The sequence below is a fragment of the Anastrepha obliqua genome, chromosome 2 (genome assembly GCF_027943255.1).
Source record: "Anastrepha obliqua isolate idAnaObli1 chromosome 2, idAnaObli1_1.0, whole genome shotgun sequence".
Classification (NCBI taxonomy): domain Eukaryota; kingdom Metazoa; phylum Arthropoda; class Insecta; order Diptera; family Tephritidae; genus Anastrepha; species Anastrepha obliqua.
Window position 1 is genome coordinate 6,821,480 of NC_072893.1, and position 20,406 is coordinate 6,841,885.

Consider the following 20,406-nt stretch of genomic DNA (forward strand, 5'->3'; position numbering starts at 1 on the left):
AACAGTATCGAGTTTTTTTTCTCGGTGTGACAAGCCCTGACGTAGTTGCCTTCACTGCCTTAAGTAGGCTACAGACGACGTGCTTGCGAGTATGCTCGCGCTCCCCTTCATGTTCGCCTCTGGGCGTATTGGCGAGCATGTTGGCCAAAAATAAAAAAAAGAAATAATTTTCAGCGAACGGCTCGGGCATAGTTTCATCGCTCGTGGTGTGGTGCGCGAACATTACACTGAAAACAAACACAACTATTCCATTTCGTGTTGATGTTTGGAATGTGCACATCGGCGGAAAAACATGGCCTTGAATCAAAAAGTAGTAGTGCAGTTAATTGAGTTCCCAAAAAACGAGCTAGAATTATGGCAAATAAAAAATGGAAAACATAAAAAAATCGAAAAAACCACAGCATGGGTTAAGATTAAATGGCTTTAGTGTGGAAATCATTGCTGAACATGTTGCTACTACTATTAAACCGAGCGATTGAGGTGAAATATTGGTAAAAAATTTCTAACTTTGTCCTGAGCCAAAGAATCTTAACGTAGCGGATAATCTATCGTGTGGCGTAATGACGTCTCGCATTAATGTATATTTTTTAACTATTGCAGGCGTTACCAATTCGAGACATTTCAATTTTTTTTTTAATTTCTAGACTCCAACAATTTCATGTTTTTTTTTCCTCTTTTTTTCTTTTTCTTTTTAAGCAGGCATAAATAACAAACATTACAATCGCATCATCCGCGTTTTTGCTTAACACAAACTCCCATATGAACCATCCGTGGCAAACAAGAGCGAGCTTGTTCATCGCCTGTAGACTACTTTATGAATAAAACGGTGTTGATTGAGAATCCACTATCCAGTTCAATCATCTGGTTTTCCCTAGGAAAATGTTGTAGAGTGGGCTTCGAGCCCGGTACCAACCAAATGATAGTCGGCCTTAAGCCGGCCATAAACAGGGGGCAATTCCAAGCGATTTGTACTTAGTCCATAGCACACTGTACACAAATCCATAAACCATCATTTCGTTGCGATCGTCGTACTGTTAACATGCGAAATAAAAAAGCGGATGCTGCGATTGCTCTTGCAGATATTAACATGTGCATTAAGAAAAAAAAAACGAAAAAGAGAGAAAACGTGTTTTGAATAATTAATTTTTTAATTGTCATAATGATGGCGCAATTTTGAAACACTAAATTCTTATTAATAATTTCCTTATATCTTCTAAACAATTTATATTAACACTTGTAATTTGTCGGATTACTCTTATCTCGACGAGGGTCAGTCAAAAAAATGAAAAAATACACAAATTACGTCACAAACTAGCAACAAGTCCCAGTTAAATGAAAATTTTCATTTACGTGGGATTTGTCTCCGCACTTCGCCATACACGATGGATTCTCGCCGAACTGCAACAAATCGCTGAGAATTGTGCACTGGTTGTGGCCAGCTTTAACATTTGCTCTACTGCGGCCACGTTGTTTGGGCATAAATTCAGGTCGTTCTTGTTACGCAGAGACGACTTTCTGAGGATGCCAAGAAAAATTTCTTCGCATTAACTTAGACCCATATCTACGCCACATTATTATTATTCGAACATTTTTAAAATTTTCCATATATATAATTTGGTCTATAGAGAATTCAAATATCATAACTGTAACGCAATAAATTAGTAAAAAATAAAAAAAATATCAATTAATATGTAATTAATTCGGCATTTGCTGTTTTACGTAAAATTATAAGCTTTTGAATTGGTAAAAGTTAGCATGACCGAATACTTTTCTAATATTCACTACCCGCAGAGAACGTAAATTAATTTACGTTATTTGTGAAATTTACGTTCTCTGCAGTAAGTGCATAGGTCAGAAAGAAACAGCTAGCACACAACGTATATTTTTGTAAACACACACATATGCGAGAACAAGCCAAAGAGATCCACATGGAAGCCGACTAAATTTGACAGCATCAGAAAAATAATTCTCTAGCTTACAAATATAATTAAACAGTCGAATAGTAGCAGGAAAAATTATTTGACAAAATACTAAAAGACGTGAGTACAAATTCTACACTGTTTACAACTATAGGTATTATAGCCCATGTGCTTGCATTTTCAGTGGTATAACGTGCTAGCTAACTGCAACTAATTAACAACCAAAAACAATTGTGCCAGGGTCAGAGCGCCGGTCAAGTATTTACTTGCTACTACGGAGAGTTGGATAAAACCGCGCCGTTTCTAGACTATTCTTCCTGCTTAAATAAAAACACACTGCCGCTAAGTCAACATGTCTCACACAATTCTGCTAGTGCAGCCAGCTTCCCGCCCTGAGACGCGCACATACAGCGACTATGAGAGCGTCACCGAATGCATGGAAGGTGTTTGCAAAATCTACGAAGAGCACCTGAAGAGACGCAATCCAAACACACCTACTATTACTTACGACATTAGTCAACTCTTTGATTTTGTGGACCAATTGGCTGATATAAGTTGCCTCGTCTATCAAAAGTCAACAAATACATATGCGCCCTATAACAAGGAGTGGATCAAGGAGAAAATTTATGTGCTGTTAAGACAGGCAGCAGGTAACTCAAATTGATGTGTTAAAGGCAGCGCTAAAGAGCTGATAACGGACGTATAAATGAAAAACAAATATGCGTAAAATCAGTTTGCAATGAAAAGCTATTACATATTATTTGTAAATTATTGTAAAATGTAATATCATTTTTTATTTAATTTACTGTAAGCTCTTATCAAAGCATCTAATATTGCAGTTAATTCAGAATTTTTACGCAAAAATAACAACTGATATAAATCTAAATCTAAATCGCTACTTTAAAAACATTTTAGGAATATCCAGTAATTTAATTTCATATGCTGAACATATTTGACAAGAGTAGTATTTTGTATTTTTGCTATAACATTGAAATAAATATTTATGTAATCATCATTTGTTCATGAAAAATAATCAGTTTTTTTATAATACTATACAATATGCAGCAGTGCAAAACGCAAGGAGCCAATCAATCGTATAGCAGATTTAGAAACAAAATGTACTGAACTTTGATGTATCTTGAAACTCCAATTTCGGGCACTAACTTCTTAATTAATTATAGTCTTAAGATAGTAATAAGTATTTCTTGAAGGTTTGAATGCAAAATCTAAAAAAAGATATGGTAATCTGACTATTCAGATACTTTGTAAACAGAAGCCATTGGATGTGTATACTTTAAAGAATAATTGATAGCAAAAAATAAAGATAATTCTTATTTAAATGGTGTTGATAAATTCTGCAGATCTGGAAAATGTTGCAAAAACCACCCAAAAGGACATATTTATAAAACTACATATAGAGGTTAAGACGCGCACTAGTCCTTGAGTGCGGAGAGAAATATAATTTACTATGAGAACACATTTTTATCCGGCTTTTATGACCCACAGGGATACTTGGGAACGAGAGGCTGCAGCCTCATAACTAAATGGAATCGATTCGTTTCTTGTTTGAAGATCTAAAGCTACGAGGCGTAACGCTGTGCGGTTCGTCAGGGAGGTTACAACCCTAAAAACAAACTAGCAATGCTGGCTGGCATTCTCACAGATTACGCAGCCACGTGCATAGGCTAGGCTGCACCGACTACTGTAGTTTTTGTGACCAATCCCCAGAGCCAAGAACACACCTTTTCCCTAATACGATGCCATAGCAAGAAGGAGTAGACGTCTTGGCCTGGTATGGCCAGAAGAAAAGTGCTTCCTCAGTCCAAGCAAGTTGCATCCAAGGCATGTTGAAGAAACATAGTTTGGATGAGGTACATATTGTGCTGAGTAGAGGGCAAAAAATATATTTAGGTCGAAGTGCAGACATCCCAGTATTTGATAATATTATATTTTATAATGTGGTGGACCGTTTAAAAAATTACACATTTCGAGCTTTGGTGTCCACTCAAGCGCATCAACGTTTCCATTGAAACACGAAGGTCTGATAATAAGCCGTAATTAAATACTATTTACGATCAGCTACTATAAAACGTATTTACATATCGCTAATGAATTGTTTAAGAAACGTTGGCATAAAACTTGGCCTTTGTTTAATTAGCGGCAACTAAAAACTTAGTTATTTGGAAAGATGCGCTTAAATATGTATGCATGTGTGTGTGTGTGGAAGATGAGTTATATGCATTTGCAATAAATGATGTCTACTTATGTGGCTATTTCTAATTTTGTTCACAAATATTTGAAGTTTTTTACAAACGCATAAGTTTTGGACTACCAAATAACTCAGGTTAGTTTGTCATTGGCATAAGAAGGCGCACTTGAAGTAGAATGCTCCTATTTGTCTATTGTCGCTGAATCAAGGGGGGAGGAGAAGCTGGAAAAGAGTTAAGGTAAGATTGAACGACAGAACAATGACTAGTTACGGTTGTGTCAACCGTTTCGTAGGCCTGTTAAAGTTCATCAGACGGTCTTTAAAATTCTATCGATATTTTTTGACATGGTTTTTATAGTAATTTTAGATCTCTGCAATTTTTGCATGCCTTGAAAATATAATTTTAGTGCACTTTAGACCCTTAAGGTTGTCCATACCATTACAGCTACAACAACAACAAATGTTTGTTTGCCTTGAAAGTATAATTTTATTGGGCTTTAGACCCTTAGGAGTTAAGGGTAGTCAGAAAAAAAATGGATTTTTGAAGTCAAACTTCTTAGGCGTCGATGGACGAGCGAGAATGGAAAGTAAAATTTCAAGGCCGTGCAACATTTGGGTGTTTTCGTTCCGCGAGAGAGAAAAAAGATATAACGTAGAGGAAAAGGAGAGAGCGAGCTATACCTTATATATCTCTTAGATACACTTTAAGCTATTTTCCCTGAGTTTTTTCTTGTGGTTGCTATTTTCTAGTGAGAAATAACACTGCCTACTTTTTGGCACTTGTTTTTTGGAGCAAACTTGTAGGAGATATATTTTTGGTATCTACTTTCTGGAGTTATATTTCCTTGGTGCCTACTGTTTGGGGCGTTTTTTGTCCCCATTTTTTTGGCGTTTTTTTTTTTTTGGTGCTTACTTTTTGGCGCGTATTTCTATTTCCTGGCTACTGCTTGTGCGTACTATAAAGTGCTATCCATCGGATTTATTGGTATTGCCTGCGGTAATTTGTGCCGCTGCTGCGGTCCTGGAATCGCTGCGTTTGTGCGGGTAATAAACGCTCGGAGTAGTGCGCGTTGTTGCCACGGTTTAGGTCCGGTGTTTACCTACACCGGTCGGCCCTTCGCCGTGTTTTGTAAATTTTGTCTATTTGTATTCTCTGCAAATGTTGTGAATTATTTAGATATATATTCTTTCTCTCTCTCTCTCTCATGCTCTCTGGGGTCTCTTCGAGAGGTAACACGGTCCGGAAACTTTTTCCGTAAAAGATCAATGGTTTCGTTGCTTGTGTGGTACGTAGCGCCATCTTGTTGAAAATAAACGTTGTCCAGATCAATACCATCCAATTCCGGCCATAAAAAATCGTTAATCATCTCTCGATAGCGCAATCCATTCACCTGTAACACCTGTTATTGGAAAACCCTTTATACTCGACTGCCAGACGAATATATTTCTTAAGAGTCGAATCTACGCTACCGGCGTTACAGCACTCTAGCAACATGCGCAAGTGTGTTTCAAGGATGAATTCGATGTCTTCGTCCAAGTATGCCCACTCTTTGGGCAAACATTTTAACCTAACCTGTGTTTCAATGACAGATTTTTGCATCTAAAGATCGCTTGTAACTGTAGCTCAACAGCTAATCGTATTAGATAGCCTGGTTTTTTAATAAGACTCGCAACTAGATTACAGAATTCCGCACAGGTTAGGTGACATATGTATGTACATATCGCACTTGTTACGTTAAAGCGTAACAACTCAAAATTTCCAAATTTTAGTTTTTTGCAAGAAAACAATGCACAGAGGTCATCTCTACCCACTGTAAAAATCGTTCAGTGATTTGTCTAGTCTTTCGTTAAAAAAACCGTTATGACTCTCTCTTTGTTTTCAGAATGACTTCTTTTGTCTCAACTAAAGAGTTACATTTTTAGTTGTCTCCAACTGTTTGAACAAATTTGTGTCACATAAAGTGAAACATTTTGAATTGTGCCTGTTTACAACCAAACGGTTTGTTTAAGTTTGTTTAAGTTACGTGTTATTTTTTCAGTTAAACAGAGACAACTCAAAATAGCACCACTAAGTGTATACAAAAATTTCAGGAAAAGAGTAACAACTCAAAAATTTGTTCTTTTAGCGCAACTACTAAACAAATAAGAATGAAACAATCGATATATTGTTTTTAGTGATATTTTCGTGCAGATACATATTTTTTTCCTTGTAATATATTATCAATATTTACGGAAACAGTTTTTCGTCTCTACTGAAAATGTTCAGATTTTGAGTTGTTACGCTTTAACGTAACAAGTGCGATATATTAGCATCGACTCAGTCATTCTAGAATTACCGTTACTTATGAATGAATAAAATGTGTTAAACAGAAAAATAATGTTTTTTCTAAATATTCATTCAGTTTGCAAGAGTTCTTTATCTTGCATTTCATCTTTCTTCATCTAGAATCTTTCATTCATTCACTCGTATTTTTGAAATAATAATTTTTTTTTACTAAATAATTCAATTTTCGTTTCACTTTCTACCATTTTTTTCTTTGCAAGAGTTCTTTATCTTTCATTTAATCTAGAATCTTTCATTCATTCACTCGTATTTTTAAAATAATTTTTTTTACTAAATAATTTAATTTTCGTTTCGCTTTCTACCATTTCTCCATAAAGAACTCGATATTACGTATTTTAAAAGTGTTTTCTCACAATGCATCAATTTGTTTGTACAGCCATTTAACTGAAGAACAATAAAACAACGTTTTGTTGTTTTCATTTACACGTGTGTGCGTTTCGTATGTAAGTATTTACTAAATGAAGCAATTTAATTGCCCTACGTCATAAGCTGTTCAACTTTGACCAATATTTAAGTACAATATGCGAAACCACTTAAATATGGAGTGAGATCGCAATGTCGAGGTTAACATCTTTAATGTTTTTGTTGTGTTGAAATTTTCTCATCTGTCATGCGGTTGCGATCAAGAATGAATGCAATTCTAAATAATGAAAAAAAAAAATACCTATATTTTAGCGAGTATGGCAGTTACTATAAAACCGGTTTTTGACCGGTCCAACTCACAGGCCAAGATTTTTTGTTATTAGCGCAACACGGATTGCTAATACGCGCTGCTAAATACGAGATCAATACATACAAACAATTAAAATTAGTATTTTAATTGCATTCGTTTTTATTGAATACACAAATCGATTTGAATTATGCATCGTTCTAATGCCACAACTTCCTATACACAGCAAAAACTTAAAAGGGCGGGGGGCACCGTCAGTTGGAACAACAGATGTACGAACGCACTGTCGTACCTCAGTTATGTAGCCTTTGCCTCTCTGCAGCAGTTTCAGTTTCCATTTCATATTCGATCTCCACTTTAGGTTTCTTGGTGCGACGTTTCGCTGTTTTATTGCTGCTGGCGGCCGCGTCTGCAGGCGTCTTTTTACTTGACTTAATTGGAGCGCGTATGAAAGCACCGGGCGCTGGTGTATCCTGTGTTGCAGGCGAAAAAGTGAATTAGTTTTACAATATAAATAAGTATTTATTGTGCGGGCAGGCGTAACACAAGCACGGCGATTAACTTAAGCTGTATGCATAGCACACAATTAATTATTTACAGGTAAATATCGAAGGTTTCGCGCTTGAATGCTTAGTGCTAATAACAATGAACTTTCAACTTTGATCGTCAAAGGAGATATATGCGCATATATGCATACATATGCAAATGAAGTAAGTAAAGTTATTTGTTTGACAGGAAGTGCACATAAAATAAAAACTCTTTAATTAATAAGCGGCAAGCAAGCACTGGTATAATTAATAAGTGATCACACAATGCCATTGGTATCAGTAGTAAATCACTGCATTGTCTCCTGGTGTTTCGGATATCCATAGGTGCACTTTATAGCGGCAAAAGTTGCAAGCTAAATTGCCACATTGCTTTTCTAGAAATTTTGCACTGTAAACTCAAATATGTTGCTGCAGAAGCCGCAAATTTTCAAATGATGCTGTTAGTGATATACTTGAAGCACTTACGCGATACGTTCGTAATTATTCTTATTTACAATAATACCGACTAAGCGAAGTGCGCACACGTTTGCCGCGTTTTAGGCACGAGCTAATCAGAATGGAAGCGCTTGTCACACTGAAATGTTTGTTTGAGTTAAGTGTAAGCGTATCGACGACAAACGTATTCACCGGTCGCGAATTACGGAATGTTTTATCGCATATCACATTCGACCGGAAAACCACTTCAGATTAAAAGCGATGGCAGAAAATGTCATTACAATACGCATACGTATGTATGTATGTACATAAAGTATATTTTTAAAAGCCATCAATTAAAAATCTAACCGCTAAAAAAATTGTATATTACACGGCATACATAGCATAGTAAGTCGCATAGTCGAAAGCTAGATATTTATTCTTATGAAACCGCAAATAAGTGATCAGTTGCAGTTTCAGCTGCAACTTAAGAGTTTTACAAATACCAGCGGTGCTAACTGCTATTTGAATATTCGCTCAGTTGTCTTTTTTTTACAATCGCATGTATTAGTTGTTAAGCGCATAACTTGTGCTTGTGTTATTTTCCGAAAAAAGTACAATATATAGAAATGTTACTCACCTCAATATCGTCGGCGTCGTCATCACTATCGGAAGCAGCAAAATCACTGTCCACTTCAATTTCTTGCCGTTCTCCCGAATCACTGTCTACTTCGTCCTCATCCTCATCCTCACCCTCGTCCGCCTCATCTGAATCAGCTTCAACAAATTCTTCATCAAGCAATTCACGTCGCACCTCTTCGTCCACTTCCATTTCCTTTTCAAGTTCTTTTTCTTCTTCCTCGCTCTCCTCTTCATCTTCCACCTCTTCCGCTTCCAACGCCTTATTGAATGCTGTCTGTGGGAAATTATATATATCTTGGTATGTACCACTTTTAAGTCGTTCCAATAACTCTTTTTCGATGTGATTGTCAATTTTTGCAGCAATCAATGCCTTTTGCTCGCGACGCGTTTCCCGCCTTTCAATCTTTCGCGAAAGTGGCACTATCAATTTCTGTCGCCTCAGCTTAAGTTTACGCATACGTATGAGGTACTGTGTAATTTTCAAAAAACGTTGCTTATTTTTGGTAATCATATACTTAGGCCAAAACACTAAATTCTCGTTAATCTGCTGGATGGCTTTTTCGAAGTTGCGCGACAGTTTCACACGCTCCCACATTTTGTTTGGCATGTGTGCTCTTTCGGCAGTCTTCATGTAAAGATAAATGATGCCCTTTTCTTCGCGGACTGTGGCATATTGCGAGTTGGCTAGCGGACAAGTGCGACGCGTACAGAGACCGGTTAAATTGTATTCATGCCGGCAAAATGTACGTGTATCGGTTCTATGGGTACGAGATAAAATGTTAGTTTTTTTAATAAACCACTTCATAAAATATAAATGTATCTTACTTGACTTTATGCGAGCAAAAAGATTTGTTTATAATACTCCACACAACCTACAAAAGTAAATAAACAATGTCAGTTCCAAATCATGGCCATCTAAAAATGTGAGTATTTTTTCTTACATCGTCGTGCTGCATTTTGTTGACTTATTTATTAATTACAAATATTAAAAAGAAATGCAATCACAGAATTCGGTAAATATCAACGAACAAAACACGTGCCAGCAACGCACACAAAACAGCAAGGAAAACATGAAAAACGTCAAACGCTGTCAACAGCTGTTTGTTTAGTTCAATCGGTGCCACTCTAAAATATTATGCACAGTCGTTTAATTACTGCAGGTTTTGGTAAAACTTTGCCAGAAAACGTTGGTTTTGATAAAACTTTGCCAGAGAACGTTGTTGGCAGAGTTCATATTGACTGCTTTTGCTTAAAATAATGAAAATGTTCATTTATTTATTTTTTGTATATGGTTTAATACGCCAAATATTAATGTAGTTGCTGCACTTTTAAATTGTTGTTTCTTTCAAGATATTTTTTAAATTGAATTAAAAATGTATGGCTTCCGTTTCAATTGTTATTTTTTGTTTTTTTGTTTTGGGCATTTCGAAGTGGTAGCTCCAGTAGCTCTAGTGAAGTGTGCTGCCAAGTTGCTGAAGTGTCATTGAAAGTTGGCGCTTTTACAGATATTCACCTCTCGTCATAAAAAAAGTAGGAAAAATAAAAAAAACTACAAGACGGCCGCAGAACGCGTTCTGCAATTGTTGGGCGCATTTTGTTGAAAGGTCGTGTATAATTTGAGTGAATGTTGAATAAAGTTCATAAATTTGCAAAATGAATTACCAATTGCTAATATCACTGGCTGTGAGCAAGGTACCAATACTTGCCTTCGTATTTGTTGGACTTTTGCTGCTGTATAAACTCTACGTGAAAATTCGGTAAAGTCGTTTTCATATGGTGACCACATACCGACTACCTAACCTCTTCTAACTGGTTTAGTGCATTTTTCGCGTTTGAAATTTGCAAGTATCTGAGTCGTGTGTTTTATTTTAATATTTCAACTGAAAAATATATTAATTAATCTGAAAAATCCAACAATCCTTGAGAGTATATCACTCAAATGAACGTGCTATTTTGTATTCTATTTTTAGTTCCAATTTCGATGCGACTGTAAATTGCTGGTTTTGCAATCAAAATGCGCGCGTGCCCTATTTGGAGTCGAACAGTTGGACGTGTCCACATTGCGAGCAATACAATGGCTTCACCAAAGATGGGGACTATAACCGCGAAATATATCAACAACTGGACTGCAGCAATTCACTGCCTGCTGTAGCAAGGCTGGATAAATCATCAGAGCATGATGCATCAGAATCGGCGCTGGACGCATCTAAGAATGGTTTCTGTCATGACTGCAACGAAGCACAACGGCTAAAGGTCGAAAAGTTAGCACAATTTGAACCGAAGAACGAGTCTCGTTTCGATGAAGAACTCAAGGTTTACAAGTACGTTTTGTATCACTTCCAAACTCTTAATTCTACGCTTTAATGGCTTTCTAAATGGTATTAATTGCAGGGCGCAAATTGAAGAGCAATATCGTTTGTGTAGGACATGCGATCGTCATTTGCGGAAAGTACTACATGAAAAGAAGAAAATGGTTCTGGGTTCCAAATTTCTGGATTATATTATAAAAGGAGCTGAAACGCTTAAACATCCGCATTTCTCCCAAGCTCGCCATGTTCAACGTCAACACTGGAAACGCCGCCTTTCCCTGCACATATCATTACTCACAATCGTAAATTTGTTGTGTTTGTGCTACATGTTGCCGGCGTTAACCCGTGAACACCTCACCACGGTGTTAGGCAATCGACTTGGCGAGCAGCTGTTTCTTGCCGTATCACACGTGTTGGCGCTGTGTCGTGTGTTGGCCACGTTTCTATCGCCAATTGGCGCGCATCCTTTGGTAGAAAAATGCAGACTGTTTGCGAATACAATTTTCATGATGCTTCTGTATTCACTGGGACTAAAACTGCCTCAAATCACACGTACTAACTTCGCTTCGCTTTATGTGCTATCTTACCCGTTTACCCTACTTGGCATGTCTTTCGGCTATAAAATTATTGATGGCTTTAAAATAACGCGTTTTACCTTTTTGCTGGTCTTATGGAGCGCATTTGCAGGCGGTTTAACAGAAGAACAATTATACTTTTCCCCCACTGTTTTAATGGTAAGTCATATGAATGTAAATATTTTGAATGCTGTATGATAAGCTCCTACGTTTCCAACAGCTCTTTGCATCAGCGGCAACTCTTGCGCTTTCCGCGACAAATCATGTAGATGTCTCACCCAAACTGCACGATACTAGCGCCAGCAGTTTTCATAAAATCTATTCTGAGGACTACTTAAGCGATGACGACACAATTAGTATGTTGAGTCAGCAGTTTAATTGCAGTGATGCAAGCACGGTTCGCTCTACCTCGCTGCGTGGCCAACCATCGCCGCCACTGAAAGGACTGCATAAATCACCAGTCACTTCGTCAACATTTTCGCTGCACAATATGTCAAGTGCCAAATTTTCACCCAATTCCAGCTATAAATCTTGCTACTTCGACGCACAAACCAATCCTCGCTCAATTCAGTCACAATATGCTGCTTCATCCGTGAGAGATTTTAACACTTCCGTGTCGTCTGCCACGTTAACTTCACGCACTCCGTTTCTTTGCCCAAATTGGGAGATAAACAACCGCGAACAACAACGCCCGCTTTCAACTCTGTTTGGTGCAAGTGGCAATCACTTTCGGAACACTGGTGCAAATACACCATTTTTAAATGCCTCGTTTAGTGGCGACACCAACGCACATAACTTTCAAAAACAAAGTAGCGATATTTTTGCTCAATATCGCCCTGGCAGCTCGATGAATCAACTCGCTTTTTCCGCGCACACCGCTGCATTACGTTCGCCGTTTTCACTATCCAGCAATGCGGTATATCAGACACAACGTCCAACCTCAACAAATTTGCTCACACCATCCCGTTTCAGCACAACATGTCTTGCCAGTAACACGTCCGCCGCATCATGGCTTTATGTGGGCTCTTCACAACAAACTAACAAAAATTTTCCCGAACCACGTCAAACGATGACCTCTATTGGAGATAATATATCTCGTGCTTCATCGCAATCGTCGGGGTTCGAATCACAAAATGACCGTTTGAATGTATCGCGTGAGAACTCATTCACCAACGAGAGCAATGATATGGTGCTGCAGCAGCCGAAGGCATTGGATGCCACACGCACTTTTCAGCCCATCGAAACTGGCAGTCGTGCGGCTTATTCGCCACGCCCATCGCTGCTATCTAACCTGCAGCTCGGGAAGCCGTTGAAAGTGAACTGTGGAATGCCTTCACCAATGGGCAGTCATGCACCATCAGAGTTCTGGGGTGCTCCAGCTAAAAGAAAATGTATTGAGGGCCGTGACATATTTAATTTGCGCAAAATAAATGAGGAGCTGCCGATGCCGATGCCCACTTACAAATATAAGCGCGGGGATTTGCTGAAAAAGTGGAAGGAAAGCCAAGCGATTGCTTAACTATCGGAAAGTCAACATGAATCATCTACATCATTTTTTTATCATGTCACATTAATTTATTGTAATTAAATCATCCTTAGTTTGGTAGAACTTATATCTAAGAGTTTACGCTGACACAATTTGAGAAGGTTAATTTATTGTATATGTTAAGGTAATTGTAGTTGTTATTGTATTATATAACATTTTTTTTTTACTAACAACAGTAGGTATATTTTTTTAAGAGTTTTTACAAAATAAGACCCAGCAATGGGCAACATTTCAAAAAAGAACTTTTGTTCTTAATTCGTATGTTGCTTATGGAGATATTAATTTTTTGACAACATTAATGGTTACATTAGTGGTTTTGGATTATTGCTTTATTTTTGAAGTTCCATTTGTAATTGCATACTAAACACTGCCATGTAAAGACCTGAAAAAATTGTTTCTACAATTTGACACGTTAACAAAAGTCTTAAAGAAATAAAGACGTTACTATGTTGCATTAGGTTTCCAAAAACGAAAGGGTTTTAATTTACCACAAGGATTAAAAATAAATAAACAATTGGCGCTTACACTTCTGTTAGGTGTTTGGTGGAGCTGCTCCTCTTTTTTGTGCTGGTTTTTTTATACAATGACATCGCTGCGGACATGCAAGCACGGATAGACAGGAGGTGCAATAATCTAGCCACTTGTAAAACCGCGAAAATCATATGTACACAGGATGCAGACAAATGCGCCAGATTCGTCGTAGGTCTACTGGCAGGCCACAATTTGTTAGCGGCACACGCATACAAGATGGGAATTGGAAACAATGATGGCTGCAGATTTTGCAATGAACTAGAAGAGAGGGAACTCTAGAACACATTCTATGTTTTCGTCCTACATGTTTAGGAGCTCTACAATATGAGATGTTAGAATGTCTCTCGGAGTTAGAGCTTCAAAACTTACTTAGATTCGCAAAAGACGCAGGCTACAAGGAAACGTATGGGTCAAGCTCCATCTGGTACCACTAAGGACCAATAGGTCCATGCGATGGCTTTCAGCTAGCCAGGTCAACCTAACCTAACCCTACAGTTTTAATCCGGCTACGAACGGAAAATGGTTTTTATGAAGAGCTTTTTCATGGCAAAAATACACTCGAGGTGTGCCATTACCTGCCGAGAGGCGACCGGAATTAGGGAAAAACTAGAACTCGTTCCCACGGCAGTCGGTTCTGGGTTACCGGAATGATCGGGATTTATATTCGGCCAAGGACTGTTACTTCAGCAGGATTCCCCATATCTGTGGCGAATGTTTATGCTGCTACAATAACAACAACAACAAGAAAACTTCTATTATTTGATGTTCATGCAAGGATATTCGAACCTACGTTTTCCGAATGGTAGTCACGCGCCAACCCTTTCGGCTACGGCTCACCACAAGGACTACAAAGAGGATAATTTGGCTTTTATGTGGACGATATTGTCTAAAGCTGAGAAGACAGCAAAAAATAAAAACCCAAAGCATTTTAAAGGACTATTTGGAAGTGACGGGGGGAAAAATAATTACTCGTCGATCTTGATAAAACTCATAAGAAACCCCGATTACGTTGACTGTATTCCCACGACAGTCGGTTCTATGTTAACGAAGCGACCTGGATTTATATTCGGCCAAGGACTGTCACCCCGTTAATGAATGAAAAATGTTCATGCTGCTACAACAATAACAATTACGTAGACATTTTCATATCGTATGTTATGTATGGACGATTTCCATTGGACGATGGTGCTTCGGTGAAAAGTTTATTCAACTCAGCACATTTGCATAAACAAGAAAAGCATTGGAGTCCTCGAGCGAAATGGAAGGAAGAAATTCAAAAACGTTCCGCTCTTTCTATAGAGAACGTTGATCTGCTTTCTATGAACTTCTTAAGGGAGAGGTTCAAGTTTTAGGTTTCTGTATCAACACAAACCGGAAAACGGTTGTAGAGTAAGCTACGGATTTTTGTCGAAAGATAGGTTAGGTTAGACGTGGTTGATCCTCCAAATCGCGCATAGTTCAGAACTTGAAAATAGTGATACCAACTGTTAGTATGGAGAGTTTATTTTATATCTTTTCTTTAATACACAGTTTTGGTAATTTAAGTAGGCTGCTAATTTTTTGATCTGCCGCATTATCTAATACTGAAAATGATGAAGCACCTAAGCAGTTTATTTGTGATTTGCTAAGTGCAGGGCAGTCGTAGAGTTGGTGTTCCAGAGTTCCTCCTCGCAGGGTAGGTGACTGCAAGACTTCAGTATGATATTAGATTAAATTTGAATTTTATTTCATTTAACTCAAAGTCCCTCAAAATTGAATTTTATTTTATTTAACTCAAATTCTGATTTTCTCGTATAAATTTTATTTTTACAAACACTGTCCACTTTTAAAAGGTACCCTTGAAATTGGATTAGAATATATTTTTTATTAAATTATATTTTGGCGTTTTAAATGAAGGTCATGATGCATTGATGACGCAAATTCAAGTCTACTTTCTAGTTTTGTAGGATTAAACTCAGTTTAAAAATTTTACTTCTTGCTCTGCATATCCATGCTGGATGTTTGCGATAACAAGATAACAGATTTTCGGCTACAAACCTTATTTTGATATTATATATGTATATACATGTATACATAATTAGAGCTTAAACCCCTTTTTAAATGTTTGGCCGAGTTCCCCCTTCTATTTGTGGCATGCGTCTCTATGGTGTTTCACAACTGAAAATACCTACAGTTTTACGCCGGCTTCGAACGGCAGATATTTTTTACGAGGAGCTTTTTCATGGCAGAAATACACTCGGGGTTTGCCATTATCTGCCGAGGGGCGACCGCGGGAGAAATTTAGTATAATGTCTATCGCTTTGAAAAAAAGGTTAAAAGGGGGGGATAGAGGGGTGTATCCCCATCTTAAAACTGAAAACCGCACCCTCCGGAACCTTATAGTTTTTAAGTAATTTAATGTTAAAGTTCTGTAATTTAGCGAAAGCAATGATATTAAGCGCATCACAAAAAATAATATAGTAATTAAAAGCCAAAAATTACGGTTTATAAGTGTATTGTATTGCTTCGATCAGTTTTACAAACGGGACCTCATGCTCGTTTCTTTTCAAAAAACTAACCCTTATCAGTCCAACTCCGGCTACGCAATCCACAGTATTTTTGCGTAGAACTCCTTTCCGTGTTAAAACCATTGAATGTAAATGTGTCATAGGAGGCACAATAACCCCTATCCCCATCATTAGCACTAAACTGAAATACTTCATTTTTGTTCATATTTTTCTTTTCATTTGCAGGCATCCGGCAACATCATACTGTTGTCATTCCAATCTTCTTCTTATTCGCGTTTAAAATTGTAAAGTGTTTGTATGGATAAATGCATTTGCATTTAATTTTAACGCAAATAATTCGAATATAAGGATAAAAAAAGTAAAAACACGCGTCTGAGTGTATATTTAGTGAATTTTAGTGAAGTGTAAAAAAATATAGAGTGCAATGTGCCAAATTATAGTGAAATTCCCGAGGGCATTTTGAAGGCAAATAATTACGAAATTATAATTTCCCGAATAATTTGGAGTTATAAAGAGTGTTCCTTAACACCTCACTAACATCTGCACGAAGTTTCATTAATAAAGACATTATAGTTTGCCAAAAATTGCCCATAGACATTATTGCGAATCCCAGCCGCGACCGCTATTAGAAAAACATGTTTTCTATCATTTTGGTTCCTCATGCCTTCAAAACCGGACACTACCGGAGATTCGAACCTACGCACTTCCGACACCACTTCATACACCAACTCATTCGGATACGGCGGCCAAATCTTAAACAAATTAGCAGTCATTTTGTTCCTACCAATTATTCTTCGTCCTTCGATGTTTCCTTGTATCACCAATTGTAATCGTATTTGCTGCCTCAAGTAATATGCCTGAAATAACTGGCTTTTCTTTTTATGTCCGCTAACATGCCTCTGCCACTTGAGGTTTGCATCCTCTTTAGAATTATGACATTTGGTATTTTGCCAATTCATGAAAAAACTGAAAAACTTCTAGTTTTTTTAAATTCACCACAGCTAAAACAGCACCGAACAACTGACCTTAATTATCATATTTAAGACACAGATTGAAATCGTCGCCAAAGGCGCGAGGAAACATTTTACTGTTATATCTCTATAACAAACAATTTTCTAGTCAGATATTTTTAAAATCCACACAATAAATATTCTCATAAGTAAAAAATAAAATGGAAAATATTCATCACTTTCTGCTTCTCACTGCAACCCTGTTCATTGAGCTAATTATTTTATCAAAACACTGCAGCCACTCATTCGACATTACGTCCACTACCCCGCCCACTAGCCCGCTGAGAAATTAATTGGTTTGCTCATATAGCCACCTGCTGATTGCCAACGTTTGATACAACATCGCCACTCGCAACCGTAGGAGCCATTCAGTCAGTCAAGTTTCGTTGACATTGAATCGAGAAAATGAGTGCGCGGCGCACTGTGATTATTTTCAAATCCGAATCGGAGAGTAGTGACCGGTACGCGGAGGAATTGCACTCCAACGGCTTCAATCCAATATTCGTGCCCACACTCAGTTTCGGCTTCAAGAATTTGGAACAGCTGCGAGCTAAACTACAAACACCAGACCGTTTCGCGGGTATCATCTTCACCAGTCCACGTTGCGTCGAAGCGGTTTGCGAGGCACTGCAGTTATCAGAACTGCATAGTGGTTGGAAGTTGTTGCATAATTATGCAGTTGGCGAGGTCACACACAATTTGGCTTTATCGTCACTGCAACAACTCTTCACGCACGGCAAGCAAACAGGTAATGCACGCAATCTAGGCGATTACATAGTGGACACATTCGACGGTTCGCGCGATCTGCCGCTGCTGCTGCCCTGTGGCAATCTACGCACCGATTTACTACTCTCAAAGTTGGTGGAGAATGGCTTTCAAGTGGACGCTTGTGAAGTGTACGAAACCGTCTGCCACCCAGCATTGGCGGAGAATATGGAGAGTGCGTTAAAGGCGGAGAACATAGAATACTTTGCTTTTTTCTCACCGTCGGGTGTTAATTGGGTGCACGAATATTGTAAGGCGCATGACGTGGACATGAGCAACTGGAAATTGGTGGCCATAGGACCGAGTACGCGCTTGGCTATAGAGGAACGCGGTCTGCCGGTTTTTCAAACGGCCGAGCGACCATCAGTGGAGTATCTCATAAAAGTGCTGTTGAATCCCAGTGTAGGCAGACCGAAGCCGACTGGCGAAGTAAAACCGGAGGAGTAGCAAACAAGGTTTAAGAGATTAATCGAGGCCGGCTGTAAGCTAATTCGATTTTTTATAATTTTATTTATTCGATTTTCAAAGCAATGAGGCCTTACCAAATATTTCAACTGTTCGTGATCGGATATGTGCGGCTTCTAACGTACATCCACATCCAAGTGCATGCGAATGTGAGAGAACTATTTTCATTTCTAAATAATCATTTGAATCATTACTTTGCATTGTACTATCAGTCACGGGAATGTTGAAATTCCCATTTGTACTTGCAGTGACAACATGTAAGTATGTATGTATGTACATATGACAACTGAGTGAAACTTGCACTTTCGATGATATTCGTATTGGTCATACAATCGTAAGTTTAGGGAAAAGTTACTAAATAAAATTTTATATTTTTAATTACTATGTTCAAATGACGCATTTTTATTTATTTATTTTCAAATTCTTATAAATACTATATACATATGTATGTATATTACATACTCGGCACTTCCAAAACAGAGATTTCTTACAAAGAACAAAATTAGAATGGCTGCTATTTATAAATATTTGTAAATCTACTTAAAGAAAAGTGCTGTTACATACACGTAGTATGTATGTGCATATGTATGTATGTATGTTGAATTTATTGCAGAGTCCAAAAGGAGGAGGTTATCAACATGAATTTCAATTTTGTAGCGTTTTCATACGCGTGACTCGCTTAAATACGACTATTAAATTGTGGGAGTCAGGTCATAAGGCGTATGAAAGTTTCTGAAACACAAGTGATATAGTAGGTTAGTTCACGAAAGAAATCATTTGTTACAAATTTTCAAGTTGTGGTGTTCATGTATCCAAAAAACTTGCAAAGTAGGGGAAAATGAGAGAGCAAACGACATTTCATTTTGAGGGGAAGTTGCAAGTATTTACTGGGAAAATTCTTACTTGTAGGAATTTGCAAGTGAGAAAAAAAGCTCTTTGCAAAGTGAAAAATTAAGAATAATTGAAATTTGCGAATTCAGTCAAAGTTCTAAATTTAAATAAAAATGGTGATTAAGTATATTTGCAAATGGAAAATGTAAGTATATTTTAGATAAAATTTATTTGAAGTCATCTATTATATATGAACCGGATAATGACAGCGAGGTATGTAAGTACATGTGCCTTCAGCCTCCAGTCACCGTTGCTGCAGCTCCGAAATATAAATCGAAAGCATTGAAGTTATCTTTTGTGTTTTATGCTTTTTGGTTATTAACTAATTTGGCAATAGGAAGCAAGGAAAATATGAAGGGAGCTGTGATTGCCACAAAAACACAATTACTAATGGAATGTTCTGCATCTGACAGCGATAATGAAATGGAACAAAATAAATCACCCCCATGCGCGGTTAGCAAAAAATCCTTTATCAATGGCCTAACATCTTTACGAAAAGATAATGCTCCAAACGCCATCTACAGGGCCAAGTTGGCCGAATCAACCGCAGACTATAAATTTAACGGCTGGCAATTGGTTTTTACTGACGATTCAAAAGGATGGCAGGATTTTCACCGCTGAAGCAACAACTACATATATGCCAAGCCGTTAAATACTGCGCCAAAAGCAAGGGTAAACACATATGTAATTTACAAGCCATCCAAAACTAGAACGAGTCTAGCAAAATCATTGAATGTACTAAAAACATATTCATTTCCCATCGGAGCAGTATCAAAATCATGTGGATACCTGGGCACTCCGGCATCCAGGGTAACACACTGGCAGATACAATTGCCAAGCATGATTATTGCCAGGGACATTTCCGTTACGCCAACAATCACATCCGAAGTCATCCTACCGAGCGACCGGCGACATACACCGGCTTATTCAAGAATAGAGGCAAATAAAGTTACTAGTGGTTGTATTATAAACACCATTTTATTCGAACATTAACCCCAAACGTACAAAACCTGCCTATGCATCATCGATACCCACCATACACACGGCTCCGTATTGCTTCT

The 20,406-nt window shown here is 37.8% G+C and overlaps 4 protein-coding genes across 4 annotated transcripts; 3 read left to right on the plus strand and 1 right to left on the minus strand.

Annotated features, from left to right (window-relative positions):
* The first annotated feature begins 1,876 nt into the window (after positions 1–1,876).
* LOC129238501 (enhancer of rudimentary homolog) lies at positions 1,877–3,259 on the plus strand. Its single transcript, XM_054873543.1, has 2 exons — positions 1,877–2,039; positions 2,104–3,259. Exon 2 carries the CDS (start codon positions 2,272–2,274, stop codon positions 2,581–2,583), a length of 312 nt encoding a protein of 103 aa, XP_054729518.1. The 5' UTR covers positions 1,877–2,039; positions 2,104–2,271; the 3' UTR covers positions 2,584–3,259.
* A 4,021-nt stretch (positions 3,260–7,280) lies between these two features.
* Positions 7,281–9,819, minus strand: LOC129238502 (protein MAK16 homolog). Its single transcript, XM_054873544.1, has 4 exons — positions 9,688–9,819; positions 9,572–9,618; positions 8,745–9,504; positions 7,281–7,615 (listed from the first exon to the last, which is right to left on the minus strand). The coding sequence occupies exons 1-4, from the start codon at positions 9,700–9,702 to the stop codon at positions 7,436–7,438; spliced, it is 1,002 nt and encodes a 333-aa protein (XP_054729519.1). The 5' UTR covers positions 9,703–9,819; the 3' UTR covers positions 7,281–7,435.
* Positions 9,820–10,278: 459 nt separating this feature from the next.
* On the plus strand, positions 10,279–13,688 carry LOC129238736 (uncharacterized). The gene is made up of 4 exons (XM_054873886.1): positions 10,279–10,503; positions 10,717–11,067; positions 11,138–11,789; positions 11,851–13,688. The coding sequence occupies exons 1-4, from the start codon at positions 10,400–10,402 to the stop codon at positions 13,147–13,149; spliced, it is 2,406 nt and encodes an 801-aa protein (XP_054729861.1). The 5' UTR covers positions 10,279–10,399; the 3' UTR covers positions 13,150–13,688.
* Positions 13,689–17,472: 3,784 nt separating this feature from the next.
* On the plus strand, positions 17,473–18,846 carry LOC129239266 (uroporphyrinogen-III synthase). Its single transcript, XM_054874634.1, has 2 exons — positions 17,473–18,444; positions 18,518–18,846. Exon 1 carries the CDS (start codon positions 17,630–17,632, stop codon positions 18,434–18,436), a length of 807 nt encoding a protein of 268 aa, XP_054730609.1. The 5' UTR covers positions 17,473–17,629; the 3' UTR covers positions 18,437–18,444; positions 18,518–18,846.
* Positions 18,847–20,406: the final 1,560 nt, after the last annotated feature.